This window comes from Fringilla coelebs, assembly GCF_963513975.1.
Source record: "Fringilla coelebs genome assembly, chromosome: 1".
NCBI lineage: Eukaryota > Metazoa > Chordata > Aves > Passeriformes > Fringillidae > Fringilla > Fringilla coelebs.
This window is the reverse complement of record NC_140028.1, coordinates 75,326,965-75,342,934: the sequence shown is the minus strand read 5'-3', so window position 1 is coordinate 75,342,934 and position 15,970 is coordinate 75,326,965. Positions and strand designations below refer to the sequence as shown.

The 15,970-nt window shown below is 40.2% G+C and overlaps 1 protein-coding gene across 1 annotated transcript; it reads right to left on the bottom strand.

The window, feature by feature from the left end:
* Positions 1–2,369: 2,369 nt before the first annotated feature.
* On the bottom strand, positions 2,370–15,523 carry OTULIN (OTU deubiquitinase with linear linkage specificity). Its single transcript, XM_084211423.1, has 8 exons — positions 15,313–15,523; positions 13,447–13,776; positions 10,911–10,984; positions 9,966–10,060; positions 8,672–8,815; positions 6,537–6,662; positions 5,241–5,510; positions 2,370–3,973 (listed from the first exon to the last, which is right to left on the bottom strand). Exons 1-8 carry the CDS (start codon positions 15,441–15,443, stop codon positions 3,779–3,781), a joined length of 1,365 nt encoding a protein of 454 aa, XP_084067549.1. The 5' UTR covers positions 15,444–15,523; the 3' UTR covers positions 2,370–3,778.
* Between the last annotated feature and the right edge of the window lie 447 nt (positions 15,524–15,970).

Here is a 15,970-nt window from a genome sequence, read left to right as displayed (position 1 = left end):
TTGCGGGAGCACCACGGTGAAGCGACAAGCCAGCAGAAGGCCGGGCTGTGCCTCGGCAAGGAAGGGCTGCGGGTGCCACCAGCCGGGCGGTGTGGGAGCCTGGGCTGTCCCCTGGCCTGCGGGGACACCTGGTGACAGACCGGGAAGGGAGGGTAGGCTCGTCCTGCGGCGGTGCGGGACCCGGGTGGGGGCTCCTGGGCTCTCCTGACAAACCACTGCGAGCCGGGGGCAGCTGCGGGCCAGAAGTGAACATTTCCAGCGAAAGCTCTGTGAAACGCCATAACACTGCTGCAGGAGGGTACTTGTTTCATAATTATTGTAGCTGGGTTTTTTCTTTTTTCCTTAATTTTTCCTTTTCTCCTTTTTTTGTCTTTTCTTTTTTTTTTCTTTTTTTTTTTTTTTTTTTTTAATCTAAGATGTATGAGGCACAAGGGCACCATACATCTTAGATTTTGTAACAAGGGCAGTGTCTGAATTCTGTCCCATCCCAGGAAGCCACACGCGGTTGCCGAAGTATCTGATTGTAGAAAAGTAAGAGAGATGGGGAGGGAAGAAAGTACACTGTGTTCAGCCCATATACAAAACCTAATTTCAGTAAGATGAAGGTTTGGGGCTTTTTCAATTAAAAAAAAATTGTTTTTTTCAGACTGAAAGCCTGACACTGAAGGGCACATGCAGAGGCCACCACTGACTGCTGCAGCAGCCCAAAGGAAATGTATCCTGTCAAAGACCTTGCAGCCAGGTGTCTAAAAACACCACCCCAAACCCCCCAATTCCAAAAAGGGGAAAATTGGGCAAATTGTCCCCTAGAGGAGATAGCTGATGATCACATTCAGTGTGCCCCTCCTTCCTCAGCATGCCAAATCATCCTCCCAACAGCCCTGGTAAACCAATCTTTAGTCAGTACTGACCAGTTCTTCAATGGCTCAGCACATTTCAGGGTGGCTTTTTTGCCATCCCAATGACTTGCACTGGAGCTGTGAATAGAAATAAGAGAATTTCATCAGCACCCAGGCAGAAATGAGTGCTCTGGGGAAAGGGGGCTAGAGAGATGCCTTCTTTGGGAGGCTTCTACCATGCTGAACTTCCTGCTTCACTTTCAGCTCTGTGGAATTAATAACATCTCTTTTCCATTTCTGAGAGCCTGAAGTTCTCCCCAAGAAATTCATAAATGGACATATTCTTTGAATGTGTCTGGCTTGGAGCACATTAGTCGATGTCACAGCACAAATATTCATTGCAGCCAGCTTGAGAACACGGCTCCTGTCATCTTCCAGCATTAAGCAAAAAAGGGAGCATTCACAAAGAACATTTGGCCACCTTCAGACATTCTTGGTCCTGTCCTGCCAGTTAGCACAGCGGGAAAACAAATGGCAATTATGTCCAGAAGAAAACAAGATGCAGGAGCTGCACAACCAACACTATTTATACACCAGGGACACAAGATGACAAGTTGAGCCCTGCACTCCGTACACAGCGCAAGAGCTCCCTCTCCCCACTTCCCTGACATCTACACGGTTCCCTGACCACATCTGCCATCCAGGTGAGACAGAAGCTCCCACATTGCTCTCCAGCCTCCTTCACTAGTTCTGGATGAGAGGGCTGTCACTGTCACACAGAAATACACTTTGCAAGAGATAGCTGAGCTTCAGCTCAGCTGTCTCATTAAACGCACAGTCCTGAACCAAACACACCAGGTCTTGGTGAGCTCCCACAGGACACCATCAGGCCTCTCTGAGCCTCACCTAGCCTCAGCTTGGACAGATTGCCTGCTGCAGCACCAGGCACACTTTATAACTTACAAGGAAACAGGAAAAAGGCAAAATAAAAGCTTGGAGCTTGGTGTAGACAGGAGAAGTTTTTAGCAAAAAACACATATGACTTAAGCAGCTCGTGCCCAGTCCCACCTTTCCAGTTCAAGATACAAGCCAATTATGTGAATTGTTTCCAGCCCTAATGGCTACAAACTCAGGCCCTAAAAAGCCTCTGCTTTAGAGGTTTTTGTCATACATTCATAACCACTGCTCTACATGCATGACAATATCTTTTCAAAGAGGTGTTAAATCTCAGTAATAAATCACAATTCAATAATTTCAGTTAATTAAATCATAACTACAACTTTTCTATCAGAGTTACGAGTTGCAAAAGTTAATTTATTTTTCCTCCTCTTCAGCTTTTCTTGGATAACATCAATTCAGGGAATTATTTGGTTTTGCTGCCTGTGTGCAAGCAGACAATAATTCCTTCTTTTACACAGGTTACTGTACTTCACAGCTTTCATGAACAAACTAACTTCAATGTGGATTACAAAAATTGAAGCAAAAAAAAAAAATTATAGGCCATAGAACAAGAAACAAAATGCTGCCAGATGAATTTAAGTTTTTTATTCCCTTGTAGCTCCCAGAAATTTTCAGTAACAAACTAATTGATTTAGAAGGCAACGAAAACATGACAAATAACACAGTACATGATAGGCCTCATTAATGTGTTTAAAACACATTTTAGAACAGAACAGAACTTTTAGAACACACTTTCAGTGTGTATATTACCTTCCACAATAATAGTTAAAAAATTAATTTCAACTAGAACAGAAGAATTTTACACACCACTTTCTCCAAAATATTCAAATGAAAAGTTTTTATAACCTTACCCCATTTACATACAAAGGCCTTCTAAGTGACCTGTGTATGACCAGCATTTCAGTTAAATCAGCTTTCACTCTCTTGTTCCAAAGTCATCTGTAGGACATACTTCTACTTGAACCTAAAAGCTGAATGCTTCATTATTTAATTTTTTTTTTAAGATTTGTGAGCACTTCCAGCATCTGATACATTCTGTATTCTTTCAGCTTTAAAGCATAATGAATGACTAAGAAGAAACAGAACCTCTAATATCTCCACTCTTGGGAGGAGTAAGCTGCACCAAAAGTTGATTTCCATCTACTGAACTCCCTGGACAAATTAAAATCCTCATGTTCTCTAGAGCAGCTGCCTGAGAGGATTAACACTACAGGAACAATAACATGAACAGACATGGAAGCTAACAGGCATGTGGCTACCTTCTATCTGCTGTCATCATTTAAGTGGGAATTCTGTGTAGTCTTTGACTTTGTGACCAACTAAGAAACAACTTTTATACTCCCTTATTAAAATTGCCATGTTCCTCTCCATGGGTTGAAAGGGGAAGAGCATTTTCAGTGTAACAGACCACTGGCTTCTAAATAAGAGACACTTATGTAGGAAAAAACAACCCAAAGCATTAGAAAACTTAAGTAACATCTCTCTTATAGCCTAAACCATGGTAGGCAATAAATTTCAACTGCAAAAGAACTGTATTACTTCCCGAGACCCAATTTTGTATAAATGGCTTCTAAGCACTTTTACAAAGATCTGCCAAGACACTGCCACCTTACTTTCCCAGAAATTTCAGTTGTCGTCATTCTGGGGAGCAAAAAGTTAGCTCATGTCTTACCACAGAGCCTCACTAAAAGAAATAAAATGAATAAATCTACAGTCTTGGCAATTCTATTCAGAGTAAGTCCTTCAAAAAAAAGGACTGCAGAAGCTTCCATTTCTTTTGATGGAAAAGAAAGGCATGCTTGCCAAACCTTTACTATTTAAGATAGTACCTATTTGATACTTTATTTCAGATGTGAACTTCCAAAACACAGATTTCAAGTTGTTGATTTAATCACATGGATTTTGTCATTGTTCTGCTTCAAAATAGCATGGGACACCTCCATAAGCAGCACAAGTTTGTCTGCCAAACAATCACTTCTTCACAGCATTGTCTCTTGGCACATTCTGACTGGAATATTATAGTGTCTGTCATCTTCAGTTATGAGAGTCACCACAGGCCAGTCCTCCTCCGGGTCATTGGGGTAAAGTGTGATGAACTCATCAGTGCTGTGCTTATAGAGTCGGTACACTTGGATGGTATACTGCAGAGCATAAGCAAGAAGAAACATCTCCACCTACATTGGAAACAACAAATATTGGTGTAAAATTCAACATGCCTTCTACAAGATTTTCCTCATAAAAATATTAAACTAATATCTATCAGATGTAATTTTTCAAAGACAAAAATTGTGAAGTGAGAAGTCCTATACATGAGCATCTGTCATTCCTTCTCTCATCTCCATTATAGCCCTCTATGATACCATGCACTTAACAAGCAAGTCCTCAAATCCACAATGGCGTAGCAGTAAAATAACCCTAAAGAAAAACTGCTTTACACAGTGTCCTATTGCTGCAAGCAGGTAGGAAAGACATTCTCTTGCATCAGTGTTCATCCTGATAAGTCACTTAAAACCAGAAGAGCAGGTTTCAGACAATGATCCTTTCACTTTTACAGGGTACTTCGAACTTTCCAGCCAAATAAAAGTAAATGGAAAGCCCTTAGAAAGCCCACTGACAGAAGAAATTCAGAAAAAGAAGCTGTGAAAAGCTTCTACTTCATCTACTACAGTGACAACCATATGCTGTTCTAAATAACAATTTACAAAGAATCTTACTGAAATAAACAAATATAGTCAGCACAAAAATCTGGCAACAGAACTTCTTAACATAAACTGAGCAGCAAAAAAGTCACCAAGGAATCACCCATTTTCACAAAAATAGCAAACTATTTTATCCATACTGCAGTTGTCGGATTTTTAAGATAAGAAACAAAACCAAAACATAGTACTTCCACATTTCTAATATCTACAATTAAGTTGTGAACTTCATTGCAGTGTCCCACTTGTAATGAATTCAATGGGATTTTTTTTTATGGATGTTTCCAAAATCTTTCAGTCTATTCAGCTCATTAACTACTCCTCATTATGGTTTGAGGCATTTTTGTAATATGCGTAGCATTTATGACATGTATAAAACAGACTTCCATTAGCTTATCAGAATTCACCTGTGTATGTGCTACACATGGTCTTCCTAATTTGAGTATTAGCTTTTATCATGGTATTTTTTAAAAAGCTAACAACTAAAGAGATCCATACAAGTGTTCTATTAATAGCAAACCCTATTTCCAAAGAATGCTACCTGCCAGCCGCCAGACAAAATGTGGTGTTTCAGAGGAGGGCCTTTACAGACTCTCATTATAAGCAAGCAGCGCTAACATTTTCCTCCCAACAGAAGACCAGATGCTTCAGTCAGCCCAACCAAAGCTGAGAAATTTCTTAAACCACTTGAAACGGAAAACTCCAAAACAGGAAAATAACACTCTAAAGAACAACTTCTCCTTACTTGTTCAAGGCCTCCGCTGTGACCAATATGATTCAAGTGATTATGCATTAACTGACAAGGGTTGCTGGATGTATCCCGTGCAAACAGGAGCCAGGAGAAGACAGGCACTCTCTTTCCACTTTTATCAGCATTGTATAATTCAATGGCAGTGTTAAGCATCAAAAATTTCAGCGCTTCATAAAGACTGTACTCCTCCTCTTCATTCTTAAACAATTTATCACAAGCTTCTTGTTTCTCAAGAGGACCCTTTATTTCACTTATATTCTTCCACTAAAAAATAAAAAAACCAAACAAACCATTACACACAATACAAATCAACTGCCATCACCCTGCCAGAGCTGCAAAAAGTCACTTGTGAGTTGTCAGATGCTCAGACAGGCACTCAGAATTTAACTTAAGGCCTTGTGCCTTTTGAAAAACAATCAAGAATATTTCCACAACTGTACCCCAGTCAAGGTAGGTCAGGCTGACAGTCTGATTTTGCTTAAATTGATCCATAAGCAAAGCAAAAGGAATGGATGCTAGAAATTGCTGCAAGGTGGCAGAACAAATATTGTTGTGGGACAATACACATGAAGGTAATAAATAACCTTTTTGTTTCCTGTGCCATAAAGCCTACATATTTCATATTCTTTACTGTTACTCAAAATGCATACTTCATTTCAACCCTCAAACTGCTGAATGCAGTATTCCAAATACTCTTAAAAGCCTTTATAGAGAGAATTTGCATTCACTGTAAGACAGGAACAACTGAAGAGTTTTTTAATAGGTTCCAGAGTTCCAAGAGGGAGAAAGCATGGGGCTAGGTAATATAGTACGAACATTTAAGGGCACAATCATGTTCCTATGACCTGAAATAAATGTATATAAAAGGAACAAAAACTACTCCTTTGAAATTACTTCAGTGTTGTTGTGTTTTTCTTTCCTTAATCTCATCCAGATAGCAAAATGATTTGTCTGCAGTATACATCACTCCTTCAAATAAAATACAAGAAATAACAGAGGCAGAAAGCTACTCTGTAATTTTAATTTTTTCATTGAAATCTGTCTAATTAATAGTTTTCTGCAGAGCTGCTTGCAAATTAATTTCAGCATCAGGCTACTGCAAGTAGTAGAAGACCAGATGCTTCTCACATATCTGAACAGACATTCTTTACCTGACTTTTTTGCAGTATATGCACAGAAAAGGGACTTTCACTACTGAAAGCATCCTTATGTTAAATTCTCCACATTCAAAAATCTTTTTCACTTTTCTTATTTGCAAGTAACCAAAGAATGTACAAATACTTTTCCAACCTTTTGCCTTAGAAGTATTAAGTACTCTTTTATTTCATCCCTTATTTCTCCCATCCTCTTGCCAGGTTTCTGTCTGAGCTGCCATTGCTTGATCCAGTCATACTTGCTCAGCAAGTTTTCAGGAAGCTGGAAGTTGAGAGAAGAAAAGGAAGCTTAAGCTAAAAGTCTGGAAAGGAAATGCCACCAACCTGCATATTTTATTTTTATTAACAGTTTTCACCTTATAACAATACCTCATATATATTTCTGAACAGATATCATAGTAGGACCATACCCAAGTACAAGTGGCTATTTATAATATTTGCTGGGTAACAGTAAGAATACTGGTCTATTACTATTTCCAGATCTAAGACATAAGCACTGAAAAACTTATCCACCAAGTTACATGCATCAGATCACGTTTTAGCCTCAGAACTGCCTCTTTTACTGCTCCTGTGCTACACCTGTTCAGTTCAGAGCTTTTACACCTCCCTTGAAGGACATCCTGGCAGTAGCATGTCCAGTTTTGTACCTTCATCTATTAATCCATTTTACTCCTAAAACTGGAGGTACAACTTGGGGCTTACAATGGAGTAAATACTTGGCTAGAGCAGCACTTATGCCATCAGCCACCACCAGCCCATTTTCACTTTATTAGGACTCCAAACTAGTAATGTGTTCTCCTTACTGGTAACCAAGTATGTGTCAGAGAGGCACAAACCTTCTCCCACCCCAGCCTGGCATCCTGTGCACACAGAACTAAACAATCCAAAATTATATGCCAGTAACTTCTACAACTACAAATGTGCATGTAATCACCATTTTAAATTAAAAATAAGAAAAAAACCCCCAAAAACTTGTTTTATTTGTACTGCCAGCTGTCAGTATACACGTCTCTTACATGCCTTCTGCTTTGATGCATAACAATTTATCATTTCAGTTTGTTTTGTAGGTATACACCCTTTTCAAAAAAATGTTAATTATCACATGACATTTTCCTCTATGAATCAGTAGGAAAAAAAAAAAGATGAACATCATTAAAAATTTCAAAGTACATAATTTTTAAAAAGTTTGCTCTTTAAGGGATCATTGGGAAACTAAGTTCTTTAGTCTGATAATGTGGAAATGGTTGAGAGCTGAAAGAATGTGTTTTTTTACAGAAAGGACACAATTTTGCAATGTACTTGCTGTAAAAACACCTCACAGAACTACTGTCATCAGTAATTACAAAAACATAATCACACGATGCTTACTTAAAAATTACTTAAAGTGGCCAAAATGAGAACTTTTCAGTTGTCCTCTAAAGTGATGCAAAAAGGCAGTAAGGGCAGTGTGATTCTACTTGGACTGCTACCCTACAAACAGAGTCCGCATCAGACATTCACCATTTACATTCCTTGCAACTTACATTTACATTCCTTGCAATTTACAACCCTGACAACTGGAACCTTACTCCTCTCAAGTGGCTCACTTTTGTATAGGCAGCTTCTCACATGCTTTTTCCACATTCACCAATACCTTCAAATAGACTTTGTTGACACAAGAAAATTTTTGGAATATTCTTCTGCTTGTAGGGGAATACCTTGCTCTTCTCATACATCAGTGCTCCACAAGAACTGTTCTTCATGTCAGGCTGGAGTTGCTCTTATGCTTATTTTAAGCAACATTTAAGATACAGGTAATTACACACATTTTGCAAAGCCTACAGCATCCAATTTGCTATTCCACTTTCTAGAGAAACCATATATGGCACACAAGAATAGATATTATAATTTTGAAAAGCTGGGGGTTTTGCAAATGTTAGAATAAATTGTCTGTATTTTTTGTTATTGCAAGCTGTCTGGTAGAAAATCTCTTACTGCCACCATATAGGCAGCAAGAAGAAACCAAGAGAGCAAGATTAAGATAGACAAGTGATATTCCAGTAAGCACTACAGTAAAATTTATATACATTATAAACTGAAGACCAAGGGCACCTGGACTCAATCCCAAGTTGAAAGAATCGCTGTGCACAAACAATAATCTTGAACATTACAACTTCTCAGTTCAGGGGATATTGACAAGTGAGCTTATACATAACAGAGAAATGAGACCATAAAATTATCAAATAGGTTAAACCCAATATCAGTCTATTGTCAGATCAGTTTGACACATACCACAGTAAAATCCTCACTCTGCAGCCACCTTGGTAACTGGGTAGCTTGGCTTAATGCCTGGAAAAGAGTTGCTCTGAAAGCACAATAGTTATCACCTCGTATTCTCCTTATTGATGCAAACTTCTGAGCAACTGCTTCATATCCCTAGAAAAACACAAAATCCAAACAACATGAAATCATTAATGAAACATTTTAAGGTCACACACTGCTAACATAAGAGGTATTGGAATATTATCATCCAAATACTAATGCTATTAAAAAAAAAAAAGCTTGACCCACTACCCCTTTTGGAAGTTCAAATGCTTTTAGGTGACAAATTATTCTTTGAAAAAACAACTTAGTTCTGCTGAAAAACAAACAAGAAACTGAAGAAATCTAACAGATCACTGTTTGATATATTTGTATGATGATAGAACAATAGAACATAAACATCATTGAAACATGGGTAGCTAACTCACCTAGGTTTCCAAAAAATATCCAACATACACGCACAAGACTACACATCATGCTTAAAAGAAATCTGAGCACTAGTTGATGCTACTTACCCAAAACATGGCACACTTAGTTCGTTTCTGCCTCAGGGCAAGTTTGTGTTTACACTGAAATATCCTGACACTTGCCTCAGCACATTTGTTCCCTCCCTGCTGTTCCCATACTCCCAGCTGCAGCAGAAGCCACGATGTTGAAATGCAGCTTCTGCGGCTCAGCTACCCTGGCAAGGGCCCATGTCCTGTGTGCCTGTACTTCTCACAGTAATCTCTCCAGGGAGGCATGGGGAGTTTTTGACTTTTGTAAGGTATCTTTATGTTTACTCATACATAGCACTAAATTTCTCAAGCAACAAAACAACTTTGTTTTCTACCATCCTAGGTCAAGATTAATATAAAAAAAAATAGTTCAAAACCTGGTAAAAATATCAGAAAAAATTTTAAAAATCCATGCAATTCACCACTTTCAGTTACCCACCTTCCACCCAAAAATTTGGTAATCTGCTCTGCACTTCAAAAGTCCACAAAATTAGCAATTTATGTTCATAAACAAAATATAAAATTTCAATTGAAAACAATAACAAAGGGCAGTATTGATCAAACACCAAAATTATCAGCAAATAGCTTTACTAAAAACACATTTGCAATGAGCACAAAGAAAAGCATCTGCCAGTTGTAAACCACTTGTAAGACCTCACAATGTACGACACTGCTACCGCATTTCTATCTTAAAAGACTGCATAGGAAATCATGTAGCAGACAAAAACCAAGAGCCTAATATAATTCAGCAAAAACAGAACTGCTACCTTTCTCATCCTTTTTGCTGCTGGTGTATTTCCTCTCCATTCCTTTCTGCAATACTCCATGATGTCCATTTCAGGTGAAACACTTAATTTATATTCTGTCAAAACAGAACATGCAACATGTTACATGCGACAGAACATTATAAAGAAAACAGAAGGTACAGAGCACATCAAATTTCTAAATACACTATCACTTGAAATTAACTTCAGTGCCAAATGAAACTGGCAGCACAACCTGTAGCTACTAAGTAATTATTGCTGTAGGAGGGGATAAAATCAGCTTGTTCTGACAGTTACAGGTGAAGAAAAGTTATGATGTAGTTCAACAAGATAGGGAACACTCTGCTCCTCTCTTCTGCAAAATTAACTGGCAAAGAGGAGAAATTACTCAAGTACTCTTCGTTTTCTTAGCAAGCAGAAAAATATTGACAGAAATTTCTCTTCATACAGCAGCTAGACTATAATGGAGAAAGATCTGTGGTCTTTCTCAGTAAGTCAGTAACAATAACAGAAAGAAGAGATACAGTTTTGCCTTGGAATCCCAACAGCATTCATCCCAAAACTATTACAACAGCCTTCGTCCCAAAACTAAGTAGTACTGATGGTATCAAGGCATGCCAGCAACAGATACTGCTATGATGACTATGACTAATTTTCAAGCACAACACTCATAACATAGATATGTGACTGCTTCCCAAAGAATTCACATTCACTCATAAAGTAACTACAGAAACAAAGGGAATGATATATTAAGAGCAACTAATTTTCCAGAGAATTGATCTTTTCTTGAATCAAACTGTACAGCGTACTCGGTCACAAGTAACTGTAATTGAACACAGACATCTGCGCACAGAAGTCCCTGGAGGAGAGAGTGTCAGGACATCACACATCAGTGCTACAGCGAGTTGCAATACTGTATTTGAAACTTCACACAAAGTTTGACTGTACCTGATGAGTTTGTTTCACTAAGTAGTATTTTCTCTCTCTCAATTTCTTCTTCATCACGATACATGTCCTCCTCGCTGCAATAAAAATCAACACATACCTCAAGTAACAGCACAAATCCTACTCTCTTTTTCAACCTCTTCCCCTTTTTATAACTCAGGAAAGTATTTAAGTCTTTCTACCTTTTTTCAACTCAATTTGCTTTCCATCTTGCCCATTTTAATAGAACCAACATTAGCTCTCAAAAATAGAGAAAAGTTTAGAAAAACCTCTCAACTGCTCCCCTCCAACATCTGTCACTAGGCTGGTAATAAATTAGTGCCTGAATTTCTGTTCTGTAGTTGAATGAATACTACAGTTCCTTCTACAGTATTTCTACATTTTATAGCTTAAATCTGCAAAAGAAACAAGCCAACAGGTCTATTTGCTGCACATATGAATAATGCACCCTATGCATGCAGCTAAGAACACACTGCCCAACAGGGCTTTGTATCCACACACCACTGGGACTGACCAACCTGCCTCGTGCTGAGCAGAATACTTGACAGAATACAATGAAAAGTGGCCAACTACCTGCATTTAGTTTGAATATTACTAAATCTAAAGAGAATTTTCACCATGATCCAAACTGCAGCTTACAGGCTAGATGAAATCCACAGAACCATTTCTTCCTCAAATAATATGGGATTTTGACCAAGGTACATTGTTAAGAACCTGCGTCTGAGCATACATACAACATTCTGAAGTCAAATTATGACCATGAGAGAGGAAATTATGCCCTGTAAGAATACTGCATAGACCAGCATCTGCAGCTTGGATGGGAACATTACTGCTGAAAATGAAGGTCCATACAATGTTCAAAAACCTGACTGCAAATTTCACCTTCCATTCCTGAGAGGCATTTGTCAAATAACTACATCGAGCAAGTAAACTTCTAAAAAATAATCACAGCTTCATAATTAAAATACTTTAAAAAAACATATGTTACCAGCCATATTAATATAATTTAGGCATATCACTAAAACAGCTTTACATTGGAAGTCTCTTTTTCAAAGGAAGTACATAAACAGAAAAAGGCTGCAAGGTTATTGCTTACTGCCTACTACTATTAGTAGCTTCTAATCTACTTCCCAAAAACACCCCAAATCCAAACCACAGCCTGCCTCCAAAAGACTAGGAAGAAAGGCATATCTTACACCACTAAGAGAGGATAAGCAATTAGGAAGACTAAGAAAGAGTTTAGTGTAGCCAGATGGTAACTGGATTACTTTCATTAAACTTGAAAGAATAGACTACTAAATGATGGCTCTGCATTTCTTTTTTCTTTATGTCCAAACCAGCTTACTCAAACCATCTGTGTGTATCTCCCTTGAGAACAAAAAATCTTTAGTATAAAGAGCAATGTAGGTTAATAGCAGGAAACTCATCTACTGGGGCTGTCATACAAAACTTGTTTAGTTTTTACTCAAGTGCTCAAGCAGCCGCATGAAATCTCATTTTTAACAACACTAAATAATCATTAATTAAAAGAGAAACAGTAGATACAGTAGGTATCACATACTTACTGGTAAGAAGAAACATCATAGAAATATTTGTTTCAAGTCCATATTCATGTTACACTATGATGCTGGACCAAGCCTAATTTCTCAGCAGAGTTTAAAGTCCATTAAGGCTTGTGAAGACTTTAAAGAATACTTAATAACCTTGAAAACACTATGAAATAAACCACACAGCCTGGTATGTGACAACAGCAATCTCTAGCTTATCTTCTGTATAAGCCAAGTATCTAAAATAAAAGCATCAACCTTCCCCTCAGAGCATGAAGAAACCTGCTGCTACAAGGGATCCCACAGGGAGAGAAATTGTGTCAGGACAGGGAAATTGCTCTTTTGCCATACAGCCTTAAATAAATCTACATAAGATGTAGAAAGAAGTGTTGAACTAACTAAGGCAGCGAGATTACTCAAGAAAGAGGAAGTTTGGTGTAAAGGAAAGAGTGTCATGTCCCTTCTGCAGATATTATGAAACCACCTTCTTTCTGGGAGTTGACAAAACAGAAGCAGCCACAGACTGAGAACCTGACAGATTAACATCCAGAGTAAACAAGATACTGCATTTCAAGAGAGTTGTTTTGAAATCCAGGTAGGCAAGAGCTGCAATCCCCATCTGCACAGGCACTCTCATTCCAGAGATGAAAGTGTGTTGTAACACTGTTGTAGCATAGCAATTGTTAAGTAAATCTGTGTAAACAATAATGTGGGTACTAAAGCCTTTCCCCATTAATGTTCAGATAAATATTTGAAAAATATAGTGAAAATAAGAGTGAAAAAGAATGATTAAATGAAAACAAGCATACACAAAAGGAAAAAAGAGTGCAAGAAGTTTCATGCAAATACTTAAATTATTGAACTAGTTAATGGGATTTTCCTAAAACAAAGATACCAAGGAAAAAAAATCATAAATTTACCTTCATGAACTGAAAGTACCCTCCTTTTTTATAGGTAAATTGTTAATATATTTTTAAAAAATTAATGCTTACCTCTCCTCAGATGACTCCACTGCTGAACGATTACTAGACGCAGGTACATACAGCTCACAGTTTCTGGATGCATCCTGATCCATCACAAGAGATTTAATTATATCTGTCTTCTCAGGTCTCCCACTACTTCTGTATACACAGTCTTGCGTTATTTCTGATACAGTTTGCTCTTTCTGGTCTGCAGGTGCATTTGCTGAGCCAAGCTCCTCAGAAGCAACACCAACTTCATTTTTATGCTTCATCAGCTGTGTGGGAACTCTCTCCTTTTTCTCTTCTGCACCTGCAGAAAGGCCAGTGGATTCTGTCATCCACCCTTGAAGATTATCCTGGCTTTGAAGAATGAAAAAATAGATGAAGAGTTTCTCTCCCAGAAAAAAAGCATGTTTCAGGAAAATTACAATATTTTAAGAGTTACCTTATATTTTGAGAATTCAGAGGGTACATAAATTATTCAAAACCAGGAAGGAAATCCAGAACAGTTTGGTAAAATAAGAGAGAATCCAAGCTATTTTCTAATTCACTCTCCTGACCATCATTTCTTACCAAGGCTAAGCTGTGCCAGTTCCTCAAACACAACCTGCACAAGAATTAGTGTCCTGATTAAACACCTGCTATCCTTGGGACACATTGTCACCTAAAACCCCAAAGATTAACAGTAATTTTAAAGAAACAAGTCTCAGTCCTGCAAGAAAACAGTTTTTACAAACTGACTTGGTGCTCTCTGAAACATCCACTCCACCAGGATAATTGCTTAGTACAAAAATTTGCAATATTTGTGACTTCCAATATGATCAAGGTATCAAGACAGGATGTCTATAATCCATTCTAGCAAGTTGCCCAAAAGTTTAGGATGTGCCCAAAAGTTTAGGATAGTAAATTTTCAGGAATATTTATCTTAAATTGACACATAATCTACCCATAAGTTACGGGTTGCTTATGGGTCACATTAATGTTCTGGACAATTAGCGGTTACCCAGGCTGGTCACCTGAGAGCTCACAAACTTAATATCCACTCTATAAACCTTAAAACTGCTAAACACGTTCCTATGTCTAGGTTAAAGCCTCCCACCTGAAAAAAATCTTTGCTTACTAGCATTACAGCCCCTTGGCACCTGAGCCCTGACACGTACCACACTGTCCCACAGCATGGAGCTCAGGACCAGCGTTCACAGAACTGCAGAGTGGCCTGGGCTGGAAGGGACTTTAAAGGTCATCGAGTTCCAAGCCCCTGGCTGTGGGCACGGGCACCTTGCACTGGAGCAGGCTGCTCAGAGCCCCATCAGAGTCTGGCCTTGAACACTTCCCAGGATGGAGCTTTCGCAACTTCTCCGGCCACCTTGTTCCAGCGCCTCACCACTCTCACAGTATAGAATTTCTTCCTAATATCTAATCCAAACCTGCTCTTTTTCAGCTGGAATCCTTCCCCCTTGTCCTGTCACTACCTGCCCTTGTAAAAAGTTCCACTTCATTTTTCTTGTAGGTTCCCTTCAGGTACTGGAAGGCCACAATTAGATCACTCCAAAGCCTTCTTTTTTTCCAGTCTGAACAGCCCCAGCTGTCTCAGCATTTCCTCATAACAGAGGAGCTCCATCGCCCCTAATCAACTTCGCGGCCCTACTCGCTCCCACAGTTCCCTGTCCTTGCCGTGCTGAGGCCCCGGAGCTGGATGCAGCGCTGCAGCTGGGGTCTCACCGAGGGGCAGAATCCCCTCCCCAGACACCGCTGACCGCGCTGCTTTGGAAGCAGAGTCGCACTCCAGGTCCCGATTTCTCCCGTCCCCGCTCCTCGGGGAGGGACGGCCCAGGCTCGGCGCAGGGCACGGCCACCCGTGCCCGCACGGCGCGGCGCAGCCCAGGGAGGCCTCACCTTTCCGCCGCGCTCCGTCCCGCCCGGCACCGCGAAGCCGGCACGCCCCGCCGAGCCCCGGCGGCCGCCGCCGAGCCGGGCCCGAGGGGAGGGCGCGGGGCTCGGCCCGGCCGCCGCCGCTCGCCGCTCATGCCGGCGGGGCTCCGGGCACGGCGGGCAGCGCCAGTGCCGAGCCCAGCACTGCCCGAGCGCCCGCCCGGCTCCTGCACGGCCCCGCTGCCGCTTCCGCCCCGCCGGAACCGGCCCGGCCCGCCGGAAAGGGCGGCACCGCCACGGCCCTCAGCGCTCAGTGCCCAGCGCTCAGCCACTGCCCGGGGAATAGAAACAGGGAACGCGATCCGCCACTCTTCCCCCAGAGTGGAAGGCAGCAACAAGTTCTCGGTAACAGAAGAGACTGTGGAAATAAAAGTTGTTTTCCCGCTGCCAGACGGTCCGTGTAAAAGGAGGTGCTCTAAGAATGCAACGCGTTTGTGTTTGTGTGTTTGTGTGTTAGTGTTTATGTGTCTGTTTGTGTTGTGTGTGTTCGCAGCTCGTATGGAGCTTGCCAGAGGCTGGAAGTCTCTCTTCTGGGGACAAAGAGGTACATCACCACATTTTGACACACCCTTATGAAACTCCAGGCAGAACAAAAGCGTGCACGGAGAGTAGATGAGAAGTC